The following is a 22,718-nucleotide window of genomic DNA, read 5'->3' as shown; positions in this document are numbered from 1 at the left end:
ACCCGCCAGCTTTTGTTTTGCATGTTCTTCCATTTCAGTGAAACTGCTCTGCCTGACTGAAGACACAACAGACTTGATAAGCCACACAAATTCATATTTCAACTATCAGCATGCACAGACATTCATATCAAAAACCAAACAAGGATGAGTAAGAGAACAGTTGTCCAAGTATCTTCAGATATCTTTATTTACTGAACATTGCAGTGATGTGTTGCTATCATGTATAAATATAACATTAATTTGTTGAATGGTGAAAAAAAAAAGCTTCTCTGACAGCTCTTCATTCTTGGTACAGGAAATGCCTGGAACTACTGCAAAGGTTTAACAAAACTGAAATGAAACAATACAAATTGGGAACAATATAAAAGCACTTTCAGAGGGAGAAACATATGATGTCTTATTTATGGCCACAAGAGAACACAGATATAAATAATCAAAGACATTTGGTAATTGACATTGTAACCAGCCAAGCATTTACCAGTGTATATAAATATATAAATTCATATAAATAAGATTAACTTAGAGATCATGATTAAACTGTAATCAGCGAGCCCTTGACCCAAAGCACAAATCAAAGATGCCTTCAAGCATACAACTAAATGCAATACTCGTCACAACTACCAGATACTCTACGACTCATTCTCTCACCACTTCATTCTCTATAGATCAACTATATGTAAGGAAGACAGTGTTTTTGACAGTGTCGGCCTATTGACTGCAGTGTCAGCAAACGGCTCTGCTTTGAGAGGCTGTTGATTGAGTAAAGCTACATCATTAACAAAGCCAAGCCTAAAAGACAAAGGTGTGTTGTAACAATATTTGCCCATGCTCAGCGCTGAGCACACCTTAGTGACATACCAACGCTTAAAGAGAGGGCTCGGCACACATCCAGGCCGTTATTTTGTTTTATTACCCACTTTGACCAGTAAATCTGTAAATGTGGGCCTGCGACAAACATTGTGTAAGAGATCTTTTCGTTTTATTGCGTAGCTCGTGTTTTTCTATCATCTCTCTTTGAAGATCAGATACACAGTGTCTTGAAATGTGCAAAGTAACCGGCCAATTAGCATCACAGTGCATGAGGGCAACTAAAAAGAATGTGATAGTGGCTCTGATACGAAACCATACATCCACTAGTAACATTAAGTGCATGTCAAAAATGTTGGGATGAGCACCCACACTCTGCGGAGTCACAGATGCGGCGGGTAAACAAAGACACACACATGCTTAAAGGGGCACTCCAGCATTTTTCAACATCAAGTTCAGTTTACTCGAAAGAGACAGTCTGACTCAACCAGCTGTGTAAGGTCCTCTGCAGCTCTGAAAGGAGCATTCCTAAGGCTGCGTCTGAATTCACTCCCTTGTTCACGTATTCATTAGTCCATTTGTGCTAAACACTCAACAGTTTACTCTGTAGTTATCAGTGAATTGAGAATTCAGACACTTATGAATCATCGTCATTTTGCATCATCGCTGACAGCTGTAGAGCAGCACAATGGCGATTTTTTGCATCTATAGACTGTGATGCATTGCATTGTGGGACCGATAGTAAAAAGTAGCCACAGACACACCTTTTTTGTTCCGTTGTAATGTTTGAGTACATTATATAGAACAACTCAGACACAATTACATGGTGGAGAGTAAATATGGCGAACTATACGGTGAACAGTGATTTCGGACACAGCCAAAATCTGAAGAATAACCCACATAAGGTCATCAGTGTCATTCAGCTTGGGCTTGGAGACTGCAAATTTTATGCAGCGAGTGTGTTACACATTTGGGGTGTTGAGTTTAAAAGATTAGGAATTATCCATTTAGGGAGCAATAATGTTGAATTGCATTATGGGAAGCGCAGGATCCAGTCTTTTGACTTGAGACAAAGAGCCAGGATACCTTAGCCTCTGCTGCTTTGACCACTCTCTCTAACAAGTCCCCCAACTTTATGGAGGTGAGAAACTAAATTGCTGGAATCCCCCTTTAAACTTGTAGCTTAAAAGTGATGATGGAAAGAAAAGAGTTTGTATTTAGTAGCGAGACGAGCATGCAAATGCACTACCCACGTATGACCCTATCATGCAAAACCCTGAGGTGGTATGCACTCACACAGGACATGTGGTTAAAAAGTAAAAAACAAATAGGACAAACAACATCTTACAAGACATTTCACAGCGAGGGCGTGAAAGTAATGTACAGCCGTGTGTCTAATACCATGGGGCAAGGCCAGAGGGTTTGGGATGTAAAGAAGATGGTAAGGCTCTGATTTCCAGATTATTCCATTAAGATCTTCATGTTTTCAGTGTCGTTTAGGTGAGGTGACAGATCGCTGTGATTCAGGATGAATGTGGTGGGCCTCAAGGTGCTCTGGGAGCTAAGAAGTTAAATTATAGGACATTATTTGGGGACTCATGCTAATCCACCCAGTCGCAGCCCCATATCCTCTCCGTTTTTTAGTTCATGAGTGCCATGGTGCTCTCAGGCTGGCCGCCTAAGATCTCAGAGAAAAACTCCAGTGCGAGGCGCACATGGATGGGCACAAAGACATATGAGGTGTAGATCACCATGGCGATGGCAGAGAAGAGGATGGAGTTGAAGATGGACTTTTCCCAGGGCTCCAAGACATAGATGCCAGTGATGAGCAGGTACTGGTAGTACAGCCAGGCCAGGTAATCCCAAAAGTTCTTGAAGTTCATCTCGTAAGCTGGACAGAAGGGAAATGGAGGTGAAGTGCTGTGAGATTGAAGCCGGACGAAAGAAATGGTGTGAAGAGGATAAAAACACAGTGATGAAGGTGAGGGAGGAAGACAGAGGATTTGGACGAGAGTGATTTCAAGAATTTAAATGGACTGTAAAAAAGAAAATTCACGCTTATGAGCACACAGAGGACACAGAGGCAGCCCCTTGAGGTAAAAATACTCCACAAGCCGTGCATTCAAAATGCTTTGGTAGAAGTAGAGACGCAAAGTGTATCAAAAATGTGAATACTCATTAGGCAGAAGAACCATCAGTGTTTGACATTAGTCATTGAATCATTACTGTGTAATTAGCTTTTCATATTGATTGAAGTAAAACTCATTTAAACTACTTCACTGTTTTTTATTTTTATGTGACAATGCATATTTTACAAGCTGATATTACATTATGTACGTGTGTGTACGTAAATCAATCATCTTCAAAGCTATTGGTGACTAAAGTTGTCATAAATGTAGTGAAGTACAAAGTATTGTATTTTTTACTTCACATTTAGTCCTCTGAATATTTTTCCTCTGAAATGTAGTGGAGCTGAAGTTTAAAGAAGCATAAAATGCTGATGGTGAGCACAAGTTGCTCAATGCAATTAAGTGCAGTGGTTCAGTAAATCTACTTTGTTACTTTCCACAAGTTACTTCATAGATACAACCTACATGTTAGTAGGTAAATTCAATGAGAAAACACCCTGACCAAGAGAACTTTACCATTTATGTTGTTCATTTATCAACATTTGTACTGTCATTGTTACAATATACATATTATTTATAATCATCCATCATGAACACAAACACTCTCCATACTCTATCAGATATGTTCTGCCCTGTGTTAATTATTTTCCTGAACCCACAGCACAGCCCTGAGGGGGCAATCAAGCAAGCCTCATGGCTCAGGGTCTTACAGGATTCAGTAGCATGGGTAGAGAAACGCCAATGAAATTACACCCGGGGGACTCTACATGGACATAAAACAGTCCTCACCTATTTTCTTAGCGCACTTATTCCCTCACACACAGGCGTGTGTGTTGCCACACACATGGGACACTTAAAGAAGTTGCAAGCAAGTGCTGTGAGGAGGGTAATGAGCTGGTTTTCCACCCCTATAGGAGAGACACCTCAGGCCAAAACATGCACTTTAACATGCATACATATGGACGAGATAACTTGTTTTAAAACTTTCTTTATGTGGGTTATGGGGTTTGCAATTAGCTTTCCAAACATCTAATAAAAAGCTGTGTTATCATGTGAATGGTTTTACATAGCCGCAGGCATGAACACATCCTGCTCCACAAGTAGGGGCGGGGCCAACAGGTGCATGTGCACTCACCTGGTTTTCTAGAATATACTTTAAGCATGCAGAATAGGAAAAATAAGGGGATGCCATTTTTTTTATACTGGCTGATCTACCAGAGGCAAACAAGTTAACAGAAACAAAAACTGCAAAATAACTTAAGTTATCCTTCCTGTCCAGACGGTATGAATGTAGAATGATTGAAAAAATAATTGTCTGGCTGTCACAAAAATATAATAATAATAATAATTATCTGCATACATCAGTGGTTTTTTTTTTTTTAATAATATCAGCTCTTGAGCGCTTACTGTAACCTGTATTGTGTATAACCGAATCCATATATTGACTCACCTCAGCAGCCGCCGTGAGACTCCTGGATACCAACTAATGATACAGACACTTAACAGGAGCCACAGACAACAGCCCGCGTCCCGCCGCCGCTCCGCTGCTTTGTGTAATAAACGGAAAGCTGCCTCGCTAGTTTGCCACTGGCCTATATGTACTAGGTCATACGGACAATGAGAGCGACACCACACCCACCACTCGTGCTTACACTCACGACTCACCTGGCTCACAGATCATGCAGGTGGAGTGACCGAGGACTACAACGCACAGGCCGGTGTGTGTGTGTGTGTGTGTGTGCGTTTACGCAGCTGAGAGCGAGCAGTCCTCGCATTGGAGGCGCAGGAGGAGTCGGCGTCTTGGTCGCAGCTCTATTTCAGCCATGTAAAGTCCGCTGCCCCGTGCGGCACCTCTAAACTTTCTTCAGTCCGTGTCGCATCCTTCTGCGCATCGGTCCCACCATGCTGCAGCCAGACACTGCGCCGCAGTACCACCTCTGACGTAGGCAGCTGCTGCACAGGATGGAAAAACAAGCCGAGACAGCGCGGGCATCACACTGGTGTGCGCTGCAGCCCGGAGACGTGGTAGTTTATACTAGTTATATTACATGGAAAGCAAATACTAAAACAAATATGAAACCGAGTAAATGTAAAAAAAAATGATTTGACAGCTTCTTCGTGTTTGGCTGCAGGGTTTGTGTGTTTGCAGGCTGTTAAAAGATCGCATCAGTGCATCTGATGTGCAGCACTGACACGGCCAGTGTTCTCCAAGTCATTTTGGAGACTAAGCAATGCTGAAAAAATGTGCGAATATCTTCTCAGACTGCCAACTCAGCTATTTTGCATGCATACATTTATTTGCATGCATACATTTAGTCAATGCTTTTGGATATTTGGGTGGTAAAAATATGATTCTGTGTGATAATGATGAATGGTAATGCTATGTTGATGTGTGTGTGCTGAATTACGCACTAACCACAGTGTGGACAAACTCTAAAGGGCAGCTGTGGCTTCGATTGTCTTGGAAAACCATCATACAGCCTATTTTGCTTTTACTTTTCTTCAGAGTCTCTGCCTAAAGACGTTTCCGGATTAACTGTGAAAACCCCGAAGGATGCCTTCAAAAAACGACAAGTGACGCAACACAACACCCCTTGAAAAGATATCCAAGTAGGCTTGGCTATAAGCTGAGAAGTTGTCCCTTTGTTTTGGGGCAATCAGACATACAATTAGGAAATCTTATCTCCTATCTGTCAGGGTGTGCTGACCTGCTCAGTTCTCGCACTAAACACTCTGCATTATTGATGTGTCAACACGGGCAGTGCCGCCGTGGCGCACCGGTTACGCATGGATACACGCTGGCATTTTACGCCAGTCTTCATCCTTTGACACCAACAAAATAGCAGACACTGCACGAAAAGGTTTAATACCTCTTTGTAATATACAGTTCGTTTTGTTGACAGTCGGCTTTGCATGAGCTGTCTTGACCTGCTCCGCTGCAAGAACTCTGGAAATCAGTATTCAAATCAGACAACTAGCCTATGGGAGACCTTAATAGCTCAGGTGTTGAGAATCAAAGCTCCAACAACATGCTATTGGTTACCTTATACTTGGAGAGTGAAACTGTAATATTGTAAATTGGGTGAAGATGGCTAGAGGCAAAATATTGGGGTCATGAGGGCTCAATTTGTGCACATGCCATGATGGTGAGAAAATCAGGTCAGGAGGAGGGTGATCAGAAACAAAAAAAAAAAAGGGAGAACCCCTGTTCTACAGTGTTGTTGCCCCCACCCACATGCACATACAAACACCCAGAGGGGATCTACCTTATTCACTTTCCCAAGTAGATCTGATTACCGTTAACAACCAGCTCAGGTTTGTGAAAAACAAGACTTGGCCACCTCCTCCCTCTTCATGTCAGAATGTGAGACATGTCACACGGACTAATGCACCCGGTAATACACACATTCCTCTGGTGTCTTAGTTTACACTAAGCTTCATGTCACTATGTCTGCTGCACAACCATGCAACAAACCTGGTGACAAAAAAAAAAAAACTCTTAAACTAGCTGTTAAATTCTAAGTTAAATAATTGTTTGGCTTTAATACTGACAGAATCACACAGAATCATCAGGGACCATGAAAAGAGTTTGATATTAAAGTGAGCACAGGTATATTCCCCATTGTGGTTTCCAAATCTATGCAGCTTCCTACTATTGAAGATCAAGACACACAGAAAGAAAGAAAACTTAATTGACACACAGCATTTGCTTTCTGTTTCTGCACTGCACTTGTCTTAATCCTTTCATGTGCATGAAATATCACATTCTTAGATTACTATCAGAAGCTCAGACAATGAAAGATCATTTTTAAGGATTTTGTTAATGAGGGTGAAGGTTAGTGTGTCGCTTTGAAAAAAATCGAGTGGAATCTTGCATTGATGAAATCTGGATCTGCGTATGTTGAACCTGTGGTGCACAACTAGTGGCAGGTTGGAGTTGGGAGCTGCTCACATACGAGCCATCGCTCCAATCAGTTGCACATCACTCCAGATCATATGAGGGCATCACTGTTATTCAGAGCAGCCTTAGCTCTAATTTGGATCTCCAGCTTCAGCCTATATCAGAGCACGGACAGCACTCTTTGGCTGAAAAGTTGGTGCAGCTGTGTGAGTATTTGAATATTGCCATGGCAGCCTAATGACACCATTAACAGGCTTGGCTCAGCTTATTGTGAGTGTGGCTATTTGAATGCATCACTTCCCTTAGTGGCTCAAAGCACCCTCTGGTGGATAAGTACAAAAAAGTGCTTGACAATGAAGTCGCAGTGTCCCAATTCCCAGTATGACATACTGATTGTAAGCAGATTTTAATAATTGTAGAGTGTTCACATTTGAAAGTGACACAATAAAGTATACTGAAAGCAGACATTATATCTATGGTAGAGTTTTGCTGTTGATGCACACTATTCTCCCACTGGGTACAAAGCAGGAGCTGCTCACAGCTGGTAAACATTAGAGTTAACTGTAGGTGATGATGAAACAGCTCCAGTAAAATATCACATCAAGGAACATCCATTCTGATGGTTTCTTTTCTTAAGTTTAATTGGCAGCAGCTTTCCAAAGTTGAGGTTTGACTGACATCTGATGTCACACGCATAATTTCCACAATGGTTAGTATGTAGGACACAGCTAATGTCCTTTAAACCCAAAACTTAGTAGATAATATCTGATAAAAGTGTGCAATAGGAGATCTATTTATTTTGATATGATGAACTAGAAGCACTCCATCTCGACATCACTTCAAAATTTTACATGAAAAGGGGGGTGGAGGAGAAGAATACTTTAGAAATAGCTGAAAATCTTAATTTTGAAGGCCCATCATGGAGATAGAAATTCACTGAGGAGGTGGACGAGTTAAATGATCAGTTGAATCAACTGAAAGTCCAGTTTCTCAGCAGAAACGTATTTGTTATCAAGTGGCACCGTTTATGGGTTTTAACTGTAATGAGGCATCACACCAGTCTGATGAGCTTGGATGTTTTTTCAGTATGAAACATTATTTGTCAAAAGGTTCAATCAGTCCTCGATCGGCTGTTAGTTCAAAATCAGAGGCCTCAGCTCGCCGTGTAACTGTATCGTCAGCAGACCTGTATTTGACAGATCAGCTGTCAGCGTCACACTGGCAGTATGGCAACTGGCTACTCTGTCATCATGTCGGCACCATCTCCTCCTGTGGCATCTGTCAGGCTGAGCTCCTCCAGCATCTCTACCAGGGAGATTTGTGGCGCTCCGTCATCATCAGTGTCGCTCTCCACTGGGATCTTTGACGCATCTGAAATTAAAAGAAAAAAAAAAAAAATCAGCCTCAATTAATTAACTATCCAAGACATAATTTACAATAAACTGTGACAATAGTTCAATTAGCAGCTTAAGCAGCCCATGATATTAAATGAGTCGTATCTGAACCTCGAATTTCAGCTTCAACAATGGAAACAAATACATGACCATAGGGGCTGAACTCTGTGGGGATACTGGTGCAAAGAAAAGCTGCTCACCTCTGAAGATGTTAACATTCTTCCTCAGAGCCTCGTCCTCCTCCAGGTCCTCCAGGAAGTCCTGGTATTGTCTGAAGAAAAGAAAGGAAAGTTGAAAAGGAAACCCATGCAATGCATCATCAGAGAAAAAAAACAAGAGTAAATAAATGCATTTAGGTGCAGTTAACAGACACCTCTCTGCAGAACGGTGGCTGCAGAAACTTAAGTGCAACTTTAGTTAGAAGAAACACCAACAAACTCATGTGGCTCATTCATTTCTGCACTGCAGAAATAAATCTTCAACAAAAGACAGGAAGAAATTCTGTAAGTGTATTTGGTGACCAAAATACCCACCCAGTCTCTAGGAAAGACTGCACTAGAGCACCGAATAGGTATTACTCTACTGAAAATAGACCCCAGCAAATGGACCATTTACCATTTACTGTTTTACTTGCTAAAACTTCAGTGCCCATCGCTCAGCTATTTTGGTAAACCCAAGTAGGAATATGTGGGTCTGAGTGCCACTGGCTGAGAGGGGAATTGAGGGTCTAGTGCTTGTTGTTTTTGGCCTTTTCAAATAACAAAAACGTATAGATTACTGCTAACCCGGTTCTTTCTAGATGACTTCTTAAACACCAGAGCTGCCAACTGGACAGCGCCTCTGAAAATGACAGGCTGTGACTGAGATGAGCATTACTGTCCCACCTCTCGTCATCTGTGTCCATGCCGTCACGATCTCTGGACATCTCCTGCAGTTTCCAGTTCCTCCGCCTCACCCTCCTGCTGCGGTCGTAGCTCTTCTTGATCAGCACCTTTGAGAGGGTCCGCGTTCAGGTTGGAGAAATTCAAACAGATTATGACATTTTTCCTCTGTGACGCTATGCAGAAATGTGTTCAGTTTCAAGGAAAGTGATCCAGTCAGTATTTTATGCTGCCACTAGAGGTCAGTGTTAATCAAGTCGACACTATTAAGGGCATCATCAGAGGCCCAGGTTTATTCACTGAGGATGATCAGCAGGTGAGTCTTACCACATCAGGAATGTGGTGAGGGTTCATCTTATTCAGGTACTCATCATTGATGTTGGAATTGGCAAAATCAAACCTGTAGGGTGAGAAATAAATGTGTCACTATGTGTAACACTCACAGCCTGCTCTCAATCTTTACTGCCAACCTTATAAACATTTGAACTACTCATCAGACCCTCATACTCACCCCAGTACCAGGTCTCCAATATTGAGCAGGTGGCCCAGGAATGTACGGCAGTGATACTGCTGACTGGTGTCCATCTCTGATGTTTTCTGAACCCATACCTCAGCCAGGGTGTGCTGTAACACACAAAGAGGGAACATAAAGATTCAAGCCATTGAAAAAAAACATTACTCTTGCTCTTTTCCTCGGATTTGTTCAGACAGTTGCATCGATACTAATGCAACATTCAGACAGAGGGAAGAGAGGGCCAACAGTGTCCCTACAAACCTCATTCCCTGCGCCATCGACACAAACACTCCTGTGTGTTTCTGTCGTTTTGGCTTGAATCCTGCATACAGGCTCGGGGATAATGTAATGGTTCGGTATTGATTTTGCTTCCAAAAGAAAAGCAATGTTCTCCCTTAATGCAATCTGTTCTGCAACACCACACACAAACACACACACTCTCACCTTATTGGACCTCATGCCGGCTCCTGCACCCAGCTTCTGGTTTCTAATGATGTCAATGTCCATAACAATGAACTCCTCCAGTTGCCGTGGGTTACAGAGACTGTTGAAGGGGTTACGCCAGTATGTATTCCCATCCACCTCAGCAACTGGTGAATCAGAAATCATTTACATATTTATCACAGAGTTCTACTCTGATAAGACTAGTCATTAGGGCACAAATTATTCATTACTGTCTCATTTTGACTTGACAGTTGAAGAACTTGAAAAATTCGATCAAGCACACGCATTTCATCTGCTGTCATTTCGCACACAGCTTTTCAAGAAACATGTCACTCTTGATACATTTGATTATTTCAGATATTTCTGAAAGCTCAAACTTCAACATATTCTAAGCTCCTTTCTCTAAGAGCCATAAGGTACTAAAAATAACATGCATCTAATTTATCAGTGTGTTTTTTCTGTACATATCTGTACATATTCCAGATAAACCACACAGAGTGATGTGTTTCTGACTATCTGAACACAAGCAGACAAACAGCAACGCAAATACTTTTTTTTTTAATACTAGAGTTAACTGCCTACTGCACTCCAAATGTGCTCAACAGAGCCCTGCCTCGAGGCTGCTTCAGCTATTCAAGCTGCTCAAAAAAAAAAAAAAAAAAACTTTCTACAACAAAAATAGCTCGCTCTTTGAAGAGTAATTAAAAACGTGTGCCGCTTCCAAAATGTCAGAATTCAGTTGAGGAGCGTCTCAGCCTCTCACATAATGAATGATTACACCAGATACAGAAGAAACGCGTCATCACTAATTGTCGCCATACTTGTATTGATTATAAATCCTTCACATAAGTGGACTTTGGTATGACAGCGCAGAGAACAAACTAAAAATATGGTGGTTTGTTTGCCGTGACTAGAGGGAAGCCATTGAGTCAAGACAGCTGTGATGAACATGTGTTCAGCAGACTGGGGTCACCTCAGTGCTGCACCGAAGGGGTTCGCCCAGGCAACGACTCTTAATTATATCACCATGGCGATACACAGGACATGCTTTTGATATGAAACATAAATGCAACTGGCGATAGAAAATACTCACCCTGCAGGGTGTTTGGATCGATGAGGTGGATGGTGCTGGTGACGCGGGCGCATACACACACTTGACCCATGTTTCCCAGGCTCTGTGCCAGCCGCGGTGAAAGACACACTACATTGTCCTGGCAACAAGACAAAGACACACAGCCCAGGGATCAAACTGAGGTCGAAAGGACTTTGGGTTTGCTACAGAAGTTTCTAAAAGATAGCCCTCATTAGCCTACAGCTGAGACACAAACATTAAACTTTCTAAAGTAAACGAAGATGGGAACTGCAAATCTAGTTTAAACTGAACTGAGGTCAAATAAGCTGTTGAACTAAAACTAGCAAAGCACTATTCAGATTTCCATTTTAATTCTTTTGAAAATGCCCTGTTAGGACCTATGTCATTCAAACACAGTCTGAAAATACACCCAAATCTATACTTTGCCATTTTAAGCACAGACCTGAAGCTGCCAGATGGGATTAAGCAGCTATTGGAAAAGGACAAATACACGCCTGCCAAGAATCTCTATCCCTACCTTCGTTTTATGTAAAAGTACATTAATGCTCGCTGACTACTGAATAAGTTTCATTTCTTCACAAAACAAATATAAGATGATGGATTCTTGGCCAAGTTTTGGTCTATGCATCAGCAGATGATAAGACAGCTTTCTAACACAACATATTTTACTAAACTAACAAAGTGAAGGCTTCAGAGGTGACGTGAAGAAATGTGACAGCTCTGGCTTGTCTGAAGTTGAACGGGTTTAGGTGTGTCTCAGCTCCAACAGTGGATCATTTCAATGAAACAAAATCCAACTTAAAAAAAACAACAACGCTTTATACCTTGCAGACAGGTACAATCTCAATAGAGAAGGTGCTCTTATAGTTGTACGTGTTAGAATGGATGTCGTGAGAGATGAGGCGCTGGGATGTCTTTGACCTTTAAAATAAAAAAAACAAAGTGTTTTATGGTTATTATCAGATGTCACTCAGCAACACAGCAGAGTCTGACACTTGTCCCAGTTGGACAAATTATACAGAACAAAAGGACCTGAATGCAATAGCATGCTGTACACACAGTAAATACAGCAAAGACCCGTGTATTGTGCAGTCTACCTCATCTGAACTGTTGAAGGTCACGTCAACATGCCACGTCTGCATCCAAAATTATAGAATGTTTGAGTTTCTATCATCCAAACGCAACACCTGCAGCTTTTTCCTGTTTTTTGTTTGATACACGCCTACTAGCAAATAATTTTTCTGTGACATTTGCTCATAAATCTAGAGATTGTTGGATGAGGACTATTGAAAGCAGGCAGTCATAATCAGTCTGAATTATCTTGTGATTAGCATTTAAATAAGAAGGGGAATGTTGTTCTAATACTGAATACAGATATACCGACGTTTTCACAGGCACAGGCTGAAGTGTTGCTCACCTGCAGGGCACGGTGCACTGGAGGAAGTCGGTCATCTTCTGGGCGTGCTGCTTGGAGGCATAGTAGAAATCAATCCCATCTGAGAGGAGAAGAATAACACATCATCAAACCCTCCACCAATGAATTACTCACAGGTGCACTTCACGGGTCATCACCATTGCAGAGCACACATGTATACGAACACACACACACACACACACACACACACACACACGAGTGCAGATGAAGATGGGAGAAAATATGGCAGCCACATGTTGTAAACTTTTAAGTCCTGCCGAGACGTGGAGATGATTTAAATTGCACTCTCAGTCAAAACTCCACTTCACAGTCCCAACCACGTGCACAGAGAGCTGCTGCTGAGCTGCCACTCAATGCACAGCATGTGCCTGAGAGTGTGGATTTGTAGCAGTTAGCATCTCTAAATAGGGTATGAATCAAGCTTGCATTGCAGGAATCTAGTCTGGCATGCCTGCTCTGATTACAGCGCACTGATTAGATGTACAACGCATGCCCCTCTGAGGCCCACGTGAGGACAGCTGTATGGACTGATTGGCGCCAGTGATATGCATGCATCGCTTGCCGTCTGGTACGGGAAAGGGTAATTAACACTCGACACATCATTATGTTCTACTTAGTTCTAATCCACATTAGCTACACTGGTGCCGAATGAGACAGGTTTCCCACTTTTCGGTGAATTCGGGTCTCTCGGGAATATAGCAGGCCCCACTCTTTAAAGATCTGTGCACCAACGTGCATTAAACAATACAATGTATAATATCATTGACCTACCATGGATTTCTTTGATGTTGAGGGCATTCTGGTGGAGCTTATGCTTAAGGATCAGCTGCTCTAGATAGTAGAATGTCTTTTTATGAATGGCCTGTAAAAAAAAAAGAAAAAAAAAAAAAAGAGACAATCATACAGATCCATCCAGTTCCAATTATTTAACGGTATAAATAACAGCTTGGCATCTATCACACTGTTGCCACCTTTGACTTTGTCTTATAACACACCAGTTATAAGACCTGCAGCACCGAAGGCTGTATTGATATGCATTAAAAAGTATAGCAAAGTGCAGCCAAGAAACAAGTGAGACCAAGAAGTGTGTTGGTGATTTTAGTATGCCATTAATTCAAACGTCCTGTACAGTTGCTTCAGAGTTCACTGTGATGACAGGTGCCTTTGGCTTTTATTGTGAAGTAGCTACAGAGTGCGCTGAATTATATAATAGAGGGGTAGCTTAGCTTGCAGAGGCTGCAGGTTTTAATCTACAACTGGACTGAATTTGCATGTTTCTGAGAAATCCTCTCCTTCTCTGTAGCATGGCAGCTAAGCTTTGTTTCGTTCAAGTCCGAAGTCCAAACCTAAGGTTTAGTGTTGTAGTTCCTGCCAAGTACCTAAGGTTTGTTTCAGATAAAACCTACAGACATGGGTTCAGGTTTTAACATTCAATCGCAAAATTAACACATAATTATAGGATTGTGTAAAGAGGGAACTGAGTTCACTTGAAATGAAAAAGTGAGAGGAACCAAACTAAACACATTTCAGTAGGAGTGAAATATAAGTCACAATTAAGAGAATAGAAGCAAAAAGGTAACTGGCCAACATGTTTGTAAATATGTTAACAACTATTCGGTATCATTTTTCTTGCGCGGTTTCCAGTCCAGAGCGTGAGCGGTTTTTCAAGCCCTTTGCTACCTGGACAACCACAGTCACAGAATATATATCCAACCATCCAAATATTTTCTATAGGACTCCCACCTTCTGCCTAACTTGAACCACAGCCTTCCAGAAGTCCTTAGCCTCCACACGGTGGCAGTCGTCACACATCTGGTGCTGGATGACAAACTCGACCACAAACACCTGCTGTAGGATGGCACCATTCATCACCTGGAGAGGCAAAGACAGCAACAAGTTACGCCATGTGCTCAAACTGCATGGCAAGCAGCGACAAAAATCTGTTAACAGTCACTCTCTTCTGCAAAAACAAACAACAACAAATGTGCCATGTAGATGTATTTGACCACTGGGATCTGGAGACAGTGTTACACAGACCCTCCAACAACACAAACAAAAGAGTTGGCCCTGAGAAGCACAGGGCTCAGGTTCTCACTAAAGGTCAAGGAGATGAGATGACAGCCACTGGCAAAACTCACTTCTATCAAAAACACACAACTCTGTCAGGACAACTCCATTGCAACAGTTTCTTGAAGTCTGTTGCATATATGATTATCTCACCAATTACACAATGCCTCTTATCGTCACTGAATGTGTGTTACATCTTAACATTATTATTTTCACACGTTAGCCAAAAAGCTTCAATCCAAACACAAACTGTTGCTGCTGGTTCCCACTCCCGTCAGTTTTTATCTGTTAATTTGAATGTCACTCTCCCACACTTATCACTTCCACTCTTTTCTTACCTCTTTCTGGATGGTCACTTTCATCTTAATCCTTTTGGAGTGTGGCTCTGTCCACAGGAAGCCTGCGTCAATGAGACGCACCTGTGAGGACAGAGGTGTCGTCATATCCATGGAGTAGCATGAGCCTCGACAGAATATTCACAAGTACTTTGCAGGTACTGTGGTGAACATGGTGCACATCACCATTATAAGTCAGATACATTGGGTGGAAGCAATATTATGATAATGCACTCATTGACAAGATACCTGCAAAGAATACCATAAATGTGAATATTGCAATATTTATTTTTAGTTGGAACTGTGTTGGAAGTGTGTTGGTTCAACCTTATGTTTTAATTCATAATTTGTTTTACACAGCATTATATCAGATGCACTGAAATGACTTCTTTCACCATTAACCACGTTATTAAAAATAAAATTAGAATATAATAAAAACAATAGGGTGGCTCAATAAGAAGATGGGACTGAAACAAGCAATTTAGCATAAAAATCATGGAATCCCTAAGAGTAGGAGGAGACAGAGGATACTTTGGAATTTACGCCTGTAATGTTCACTTTTCATGTCTTTCACCTGAGTGCAAATGTGTTGAGGTCTTTTGAGAAGTTTAGTAAGAATCACACTTACTTTGGTCATAGAGCTTTTAATTTTCTTCAGGCAAAGAGCCAGCAGCTCCCTGGACTCCAGGGCACACTGCATCCAGGTGGCTGGAGGCTGTAAGTATCTACATAACAGAGGAAAATGTACATTCAAGCCTCAATTGCCACAGCAAAGATTCTCAAGAAAACTTTGAACACCTGCAAATGTTTTCTGAAGGTATGATCTCTGTATCACATTGTTGGGAAAAAAAAAAAAAGTACAAACCTTTCACATTGCTTGCAGAAGTGCACTGTGACTTGCTTGGGGATTCCCTCTGAGATGTCTACCTGAGTACGCAGGCAGGCTACACACATGTTGGCTGGGTTGGGAGGAATGGGGACTCCACAGGTACAGCACAGACTGGGGAGGAGAGAAGAAGCAAAAACAGTCAAAGAGCTCAAATTTTACGAGATCATGAGTTGTCAAAATGACATTTATATTGTGTTTTAGTCTGTAATACATGGATGTCATATGTAATCAAGACAGAAATGAAAACGCCCTAATGTTTACTAGGATAGAGGAAGGAATGACTGCGTTAATGCAGCCTGACTTAGCAAACACAGGCAACACTAGTACCTTCAATAATAGCCGCATTCCATTTAGGTGCACTGCTATCAGGGCCCAGTTATTGTGTGAGCTGGCCTATTAGTGTGGCTTAATGACAAACTTAAAGGTAACAGAGAAATCAGTGTCGGCACAGATGTGTTTTCCTCCTTTAACAAGTCAAAATGCCATTCTGAAAAATGAGTCAGGGCTCACGCAAACCAACACGATTTGAGCACATGAGGGTCTTTCGTATCTTTTCACTTACATATTCCCCTGGCTGCTTGTGGCAGGAGCTTGCATGTACTCCATTCTTGTCAATTTGATAGGTCAGTGTATATCAGAGGCTCGCTGTGCAGCCCAGTGACCTGTGAGGACAGAAAAATGACACGTTCAGCTGGCCCTATCAAAGAGAAATGACACATCTGACAGTAGCTAGGCTGCTAGCTAATAGTCAAAGTTAGCTGGTAGTGACCGCCTAATAACTATAAACTTTATTCCTAACAGGAGGTAAATAATATAATAGTAAGGTCTCGTTCTTTACAACTGCATAAAGGCTGCTAAATCACCCAAAAGTTAGCTGCTAGCTTATGCTCCAGATTCGGTAGGCTATCAGACAGTTAGCATTAAAGGCTAATTTAACTGTTTTGATGGGTGATTAAAACGGATATTTGGGAAAAAACAAGAACAAAACATCAACAAAAAGTATCTGATAACTACCAAAGTTACAAGCGTGTGTTGACAAAACTTACTGAGGTTATTTTAATGTGTAATCCTCAACACACCGCGCACAGGAGTCCTCCACGTTTTCCTGACAGAGCACCGAGAGAGCCTGACTGGCGTCATGCAGCACTGAAGGACCCCAGGACTGTCTTTGTTTGCCTGAATAAAAATACATCCAAATCATTCAAATTAAATAAAAAAGGGCTAATATAAGGCAAAGTAAAACGTTTCTGGCATTATTTTTTGTAAAAAGAAAAAAAAACTCCACACAAGCATGTAGCTCAGGCCTTGTTGCTAAAATAGCAACAATATTATAAATGGAAAGTAAAGACTTTCTAGGATCTATTTGGCTGAATTAAGCACATTTACTATAGGGAGTTTTGTATGAGATTAGAGTTTTGCTCAGTAGCCTAATATCGGCTAAAAACGTCTACAGTGCTTGATCAAATTATGTTCCTTATGATTCAAAACATTCATAAATAAAAACTAAAATGCATTTCCCCCCTGTGGCTGAGGTTAGGGTAACTTGGTTGAGGGATTTGGGGTAAATATGAGCTGCTGTCTTCCTTTAACTCCTCTGTTCCTCCCACTCTGTGAGCAACAGATACAGTACTCCTACACTGGAATATTACATGGCCCCACGTTTCTGAAATAATGAGGGCTTTAACACTAGATTTTGACACAAGAACCCTCCTCACCACAGGACCTGAAGATCAGCTGATTACCTGAAGACTCTTGTCATGTCAGGTGATATTTGACTTTTTCATAAGGGTCAATATGAAGAAAGTTAGGCCCATGTGTTTTAACATTTATATCAAATTAGCCAATGGTACTGGTGCGCACCTGTAGTAAGGCAGCTCTCTGGATGCATTCAGGTGCTGCTGGAAATATCTACACTCAAATGGAGGGCACATTGAAGCTCAAGCCTTAAGTACTAAATGCACAATTACAGGAAACGTGGGAAAACGTACAGCTACCAAGACGTGACAATGAATGGACAATTTGCAGTTTGCTCGAAAGCCATTTTATTTACACACCACTTTACTCAGCTTTGATTAATTTTTTGTTGTAATCCCAGAACCGATAAGAGCTGAGCATTTCAGTGCATTGCTGGACTGACTGGATACTAACAAGTGAACTGAATGGAGCTCAGGAATTTAGATTATTTGGATTGGTTCAGTGTTATGCTGCAGTGGTTTGGTATATTCTCTTCATGTAAGATGTAATATCTCTTTATGTAAAGCGTCTTGAGATGTTATGAATTGGCACTATATAAATAAAGATTGATTGATTGATAAATTAAACCACAATATGTAAAGATGCTGTTTCTACTACCCCAGCTGAAGCCTTGTCTGCTGTAACACTCAGTGCTGTTTGTGTGTAGGCCTGAGGGATATTTCAATACTATCATTTAGAAAGTTTCAGTGGAATCATATATGGATTATATGATCTCACTACAGTTATCATTCAAAAATTGTTTTCCATCACCTTATTTTCTTTTATTCTATTTTGATTAAAGCTGCTCAGTGGCACATGAGGTCAAAAAAAGTAAAAGTACTCGGATCTACCACGTTGTTGGGCCCATTGAGCATGTGCACTAGTGCCTCAGGTCTGCAGAGCCGGCAAGCCCTCCACTATAATGAATGGGAATAAAATTATTTAATCGTGAGGCTCTTCTAGACTTTCAAAATGGGTCAAATTCTAATGGTGGAACGAGTCAGCCTCACGTGATGGACGCCATTGTTGTAATTAGACAGTTTGGTCACTGTGGGTAATTGGCTTCAAAGCCTAGCGGCTTGAGCTGAATGGCTGGAGTAGGTCACATGATCAACAGATCCCCTTATGACATCATAAGAGTAGCCTAACCTAAACAGGGTGTTTTTACCGACACATATTTATGTTGGAAAGACATAAAAAAGTTCATTTTTTATGAAATAATATTTAAATATACCAAACTAATGAAAAAGATATATTTCAGAAACGCAGCTGATACATTCGTTACAACACAACTCAAACTGAGTGATTTAGTTGCCAGGCAGTCAGCTCACAGTTAGCGCGTTTGACGAGCTGCACCTGAAGGCAGCACCAGTGTATTGAGGCACCAGCAGAGAGTCGCAGCCAGTGTGGCAGCTGGGAATGTGAGGGCTTCAGGACGGACCGCTATTTTCAGGACAGGCAACAGCAGCAGGGCTGGCCGGGAACAGGCTCTGCCGGTAACTCCCCTCCAGCCTCCAACACCGGCTTAAGCCAAAGTCCCAACGGGCGACCTGCGTTTTCCGCCCGGGGAGTCGGTGTGTTGTCGGACCGCAGCGGATGGTCAGCGGGCAGCCGTTGGTGGCTCATGCTAGAGGGAGCCAGCCGTCTGTCCCCTCGGTAAAAACTCACCTCCAGCCTGCCTGCGTGCCTGCTGTGATCGGTAAAACAACCCCTGTGAAGTGTCACCCGTTAAGTCAGCGTTATCTTTATGTGTCCCGGTGTGAAACGCTCGGTTAAATGTGCCTGTTTCCCCGCTACCGAACCACGACTATGGAGTGAAATCCACGGCGGGGGGCGAGCGACACACAACCTGCCGCGATTTCCTGCGTGTAAATAAATAAATGATAGAGGATACAATGACCCTGCTGTCTCTGTTAGGTCGGATCATGCGTTATTTTCTGCTCAGACCGGAGACCCTGTTCCTGCTGTGCATCAGCCTGGCTCTGTGGAGTTACTTCTTCCACACGGACGAAGTGAAGACCATCGTCAAGTCCAGCCGGGATGCGGTCAAGATGGTCAAGGGGAAAGTGGCGGAGATGATGCAGAACGAGCGCTTCGGCGGGCTGGACGTCCTGGACGCGGAGTTCGCCAAGACATGGGAGTTCAAGAGCAGCAACGTGGCCGTGTACTCCATCCAAGGCCGGCGAGACCACATGGAGGACAGGTTCGAGGTGCTCACCGACATCGTCAACAAGAGCCACCCGTCCATATTTGGGGTCTTTGATGGCCACGGAGGAGAGGTGAGAGAGGTGTGGGGGGGAGAGGGGAGGTGAGGTGTCGACTTTATATGTGTGTCCCCTGATGACATCCAGTTCACATTACCTGTGTGTGGGTCCCCCAAACTGTGCTCCAAAGTGTCTGGTCTAAATGCCTTTAGTGATCTTCAAGAATGTGTTTATCATTGTTTTGTATATGCGCTTCCTGGTCTGGTTTAGGCACTGATTTCAAAAACTGCTGTCAAAAAAGGGTCATACACACCTCAAGTATTTTGTGGATGGGTGCATAGGAGTAAATGAGCAAAAGAGGAAAAAGGAAAACTTCCTCACACTGTCCCCTTACTTGCAAAAACATTTATTGCAAATGCAACGTTTTGGTCCCCATACCTTAAGCAGGTTACCTGATTCAGAACCTGCTAGTGAAATGTTGCATTTTCAGTAAAGGTTTTTGCAAGACAGGGCGTGGGAAAACTGCTGTCAAATATGTTTTAAATCCACATGTGAGACAAAGTGGAGCAAGCCAGATATGTACTTCTTAAACTTTAAAAGGGCCATTTTTAATAGGACAACAACCTCCAATTCATTTATTTTTTACACAATTAAACAAATAAGTAGATTTGTCAAATGTTAATTTATGACAAATTTCCATTTAGATTATTGGTTCGATTCTAATGACCAGCTGCCACAATTTAACTTCTTAGAACAAATATTTGTTTCAGCTGAAGAATAAATGATTCAGTCTTACATATGATTGAAATGTGGAGGTGTGATGATTAAGTTATAGACATTAGCAGGACCAGATCAACCTTTCAGGGGGCAAAAGTGAGCTGCTGGACCCCAATGTGTACATTTTTCTCTGCTGAAATACTACCTGTCTCCAGATTTGCTGAATGGTAATCTGATTAAACACAAATGATTTTTAGGACTAAGTATAAGACCGAAGTAATGGAGGTCTGAACTACAATTTGACCTAAAGCCCCTCTTTAAGACGGGGCCTCACATGTCAGTCCCATATTAAATTTAAATTCAGTGAGGACAAACCAGGTTAAACACAGCAAGTCTGCAGCTATGGTGGAGGAGACTGATAATCCACCGAGTATTTGTGGTTAAATGGGTGCCCACGATCCCATTCTCTGCGTAGGAGCCCATAATTCCTCGCTACAGCCCTGCACACATTCACCCACACTTACTCTGTTCTCTTCCAAATGGCAAAGCGACTGCATCTTGTCTATTTACAGCAGAAAATCGTCCCAAAAATATCCATCCCTCATAATTTTTTTGCCAAAACAACGTTTTAGGATGCAGACAGCATAGGCCCCATGGTCTAACATGATTATAGCTGGAAGGAGGAGGATAAACTCAAAACGGTGTGGCAGCTAGCTGATACTATGAGCACAGCATAACTGATGTGGGTCATTAGATCACTGATTTGCTGGTTACTGTCCACCCCCAGTCGATACTTGTTGGCAGCTAAGAAATCTCCTCTCCTTCTGCTTTTCTTGCTACTAACTAATGTTGTTGTTCGACAAGAGGGCAGGAGCGGCGCAGTGCGTTCAGGGCAGCGAGGGAACAGCTTCACAAAGCAACTCACAATGAGCCCCATAAAAAGAAAAGTTGTCAAGTTAAAGGGACAAAGAGCATTTGAGATGATGCCGTGGTTTCGACGGGAACATGAAAACGCTGATTTATCATGAAGTCGTTGCATGCTTGAACACTGGCATTGTTTCCTAGGACTTCAACCGTGACCTCAGCTGACAGCATTGATGCGACAGTGCCACAAACAAAAAACACACACAGTGCAAGTGACAGGGTATCCCATATTCCTCTGTCTCTCACCTTCTCTTCTATTCTCTTACTTCAGCTTGTACATTAAACATTACACACTTTTTGATCAGCCAGCTCTGGTCTCTGCAGAGCTTCATTCTGTTCTGGGCCTGACAGTGACTGTCTTCTGAGTTTGGCTGCTGTGGTCTGATTGAGGCTGAACGATAACATGCTAAAAATAGGCAGCCAAAGGCATAGAGGATAGCTGTTCTTTTAGGGGAAATTAAATTTTAGGCCGTGGTGCTGACTGCTGCAGCTTTTGACCAAAAGTGGTCATTGGATTGTTTTTCCCTGCGGCCTTTTTTCCCCCCATACTTCTCCCCTCTGTGGAGTTCCTTTTTAGAGACCGCTGACCTAACCTGTGAGCCCTGCTGCAGCTACCACACATATAGTCAAGAGACTAGGAGAAATAAATAGTGAGGAAGATATATATGATTGTATATGCGACAGAAAAAGGAGAAAACGAGTGGGAGAGCGTCAGTGGTGCAATGCAAGAAGAGAAGGTTCAGATTTGCCCATGTAGGCGAGAGGCTGTTTTATCACTGCATGTCCATGGGCAACAATTTGGTCTGTTTTCGTTCCCACGCCCTCTTTTGAAGTGTGTGAAATGGTTGCCAGACAGCAGCCTTCAGAATCACCTTCCTCTGTTTAGTGAATCTAGATTCTCCTTTCAGCCAGAGGGCATTGAATAAAGCAGAGGGATGCTGTGTGGCCCAAGGCAACACCAGGAATACAGGCTGCCTCAGCTGGCTAGTTAGCGAGGTGTCAGTCGCTTCCTTTTCTATCGGCACACAACTCCGCTCATCCAAACCACATACACAGTCATTAAACCAATGTTGGACTTGTGTTAACGTCTAACTAACATCCAAGACTTTGCATCAACATCAGCAAGTGTTGGACGCGGTTTACAAAGAAATGTAAAAGACAGTTTCACGGGCGTGTGAGTGTGTCGGCTAATTAGAGACTCAAGAAAAACACCAAGGGAAGAGATAGTGGATCCAAATGCAGCGGGGTCT

The 22,718-nt window shown here is 42.3% G+C and overlaps 3 protein-coding genes across 3 annotated transcripts in view; 1 reads left to right on the top strand and 2 right to left on the bottom strand.

Moving 5' to 3' along the window:
- Window positions 1-977: 977 nt before the first annotated feature.
- Window positions 978-4,624, bottom strand: sptssb (serine palmitoyltransferase, small subunit B). The gene is made up of 2 exons (XM_070829417.1): window positions 4,387-4,624; window positions 978-2,698 (listed from the first exon to the last, which is right to left on the bottom strand). The coding sequence occupies exon 2, from the start codon at window positions 2,688-2,690 to the stop codon at window positions 2,448-2,450; it is 243 nt and encodes an 80-aa protein (XP_070685518.1). The 5' UTR covers window positions 2,691-2,698; window positions 4,387-4,624; the 3' UTR covers window positions 978-2,447.
- A 2,602-nt stretch (window positions 4,625-7,226) lies between these two features.
- Window positions 7,227-17,025, bottom strand: nmd3 (NMD3 ribosome export adaptor). The gene is made up of 16 exons (XM_070828931.1): window positions 16,936-17,025; window positions 16,452-16,551; window positions 15,866-16,000; window positions 15,629-15,725; window positions 15,004-15,084; window positions 14,342-14,470; window positions 13,370-13,460; window positions 12,581-12,659; window positions 11,988-12,084; window positions 11,164-11,281; window positions 10,071-10,216; window positions 9,624-9,736; window positions 9,440-9,512; window positions 9,116-9,222; window positions 8,432-8,502; window positions 7,227-8,208 (listed from the first exon to the last, which is right to left on the bottom strand). The coding sequence occupies exons 2-16, from the start codon at window positions 16,493-16,495 to the stop codon at window positions 8,075-8,077; spliced, it is 1,515 nt and encodes a 504-aa protein (XP_070685032.1). The 5' UTR covers window positions 16,496-16,551; window positions 16,936-17,025; the 3' UTR covers window positions 7,227-8,074.
- Window positions 17,026-19,044: 2,019 nt separating this feature from the next.
- The window catches only part of ppm1lb (protein phosphatase, Mg2+/Mn2+ dependent, 1Lb), a 42,712-nt gene continuing 39,038 nt past the window's right edge, over window positions 19,045-22,718 (top strand). Inside the window, exon 1 of the mRNA XM_070828926.1 lies at window positions 19,045-19,902. Within this exon, the coding sequence (XP_070685027.1) occupies window positions 19,504-19,902 (399 nt within the window). The 5' untranslated portion in view covers window positions 19,045-19,503. The remainder of the gene's footprint in view (window positions 19,903-22,718) is intronic.

Source organism: Pempheris klunzingeri, chromosome 4 (assembly GCF_042242105.1).
Source record: "Pempheris klunzingeri isolate RE-2024b chromosome 4, fPemKlu1.hap1, whole genome shotgun sequence".
Taxonomy (NCBI): Eukaryota; Metazoa; Chordata; class Actinopteri; order Acropomatiformes; family Pempheridae; genus Pempheris; species Pempheris klunzingeri.
The sequence above is the reverse complement of the archived record's forward strand: the minus strand, read 5'-3'. Positions and strand labels throughout refer to the sequence as shown.

Bases quoted from the DNA above. Each gene is read 5' to 3' on its own strand.
- nmd3 (XM_070828931.1), bottom strand. From the start codon at position 16,495: ATGGAGTACATGCAAGCTCCTGCCACAAGCAGCCAGGGGAATAT. The intron at 14,471-15,003 runs GTAAGAAAAGAG...TTGCCTCTCCAG, and splicing joins AAGTGACCATCCAGAAAGAG to GTGATGAATGGTGCCATCCT. The intron at 8,209-8,431 runs GTGAGCAGCTTT...TTTTAATTTCAG, and splicing joins GAATGTTAACATCTTCAGAG to ATGCGTCAAAGATCCCAGTG.
- sptssb (XM_070829417.1), bottom strand. From the start codon at position 2,690: ATGAACTTCAAGAACTTTTGGGATTACCTGGCCTGGCTGTACTACCAG.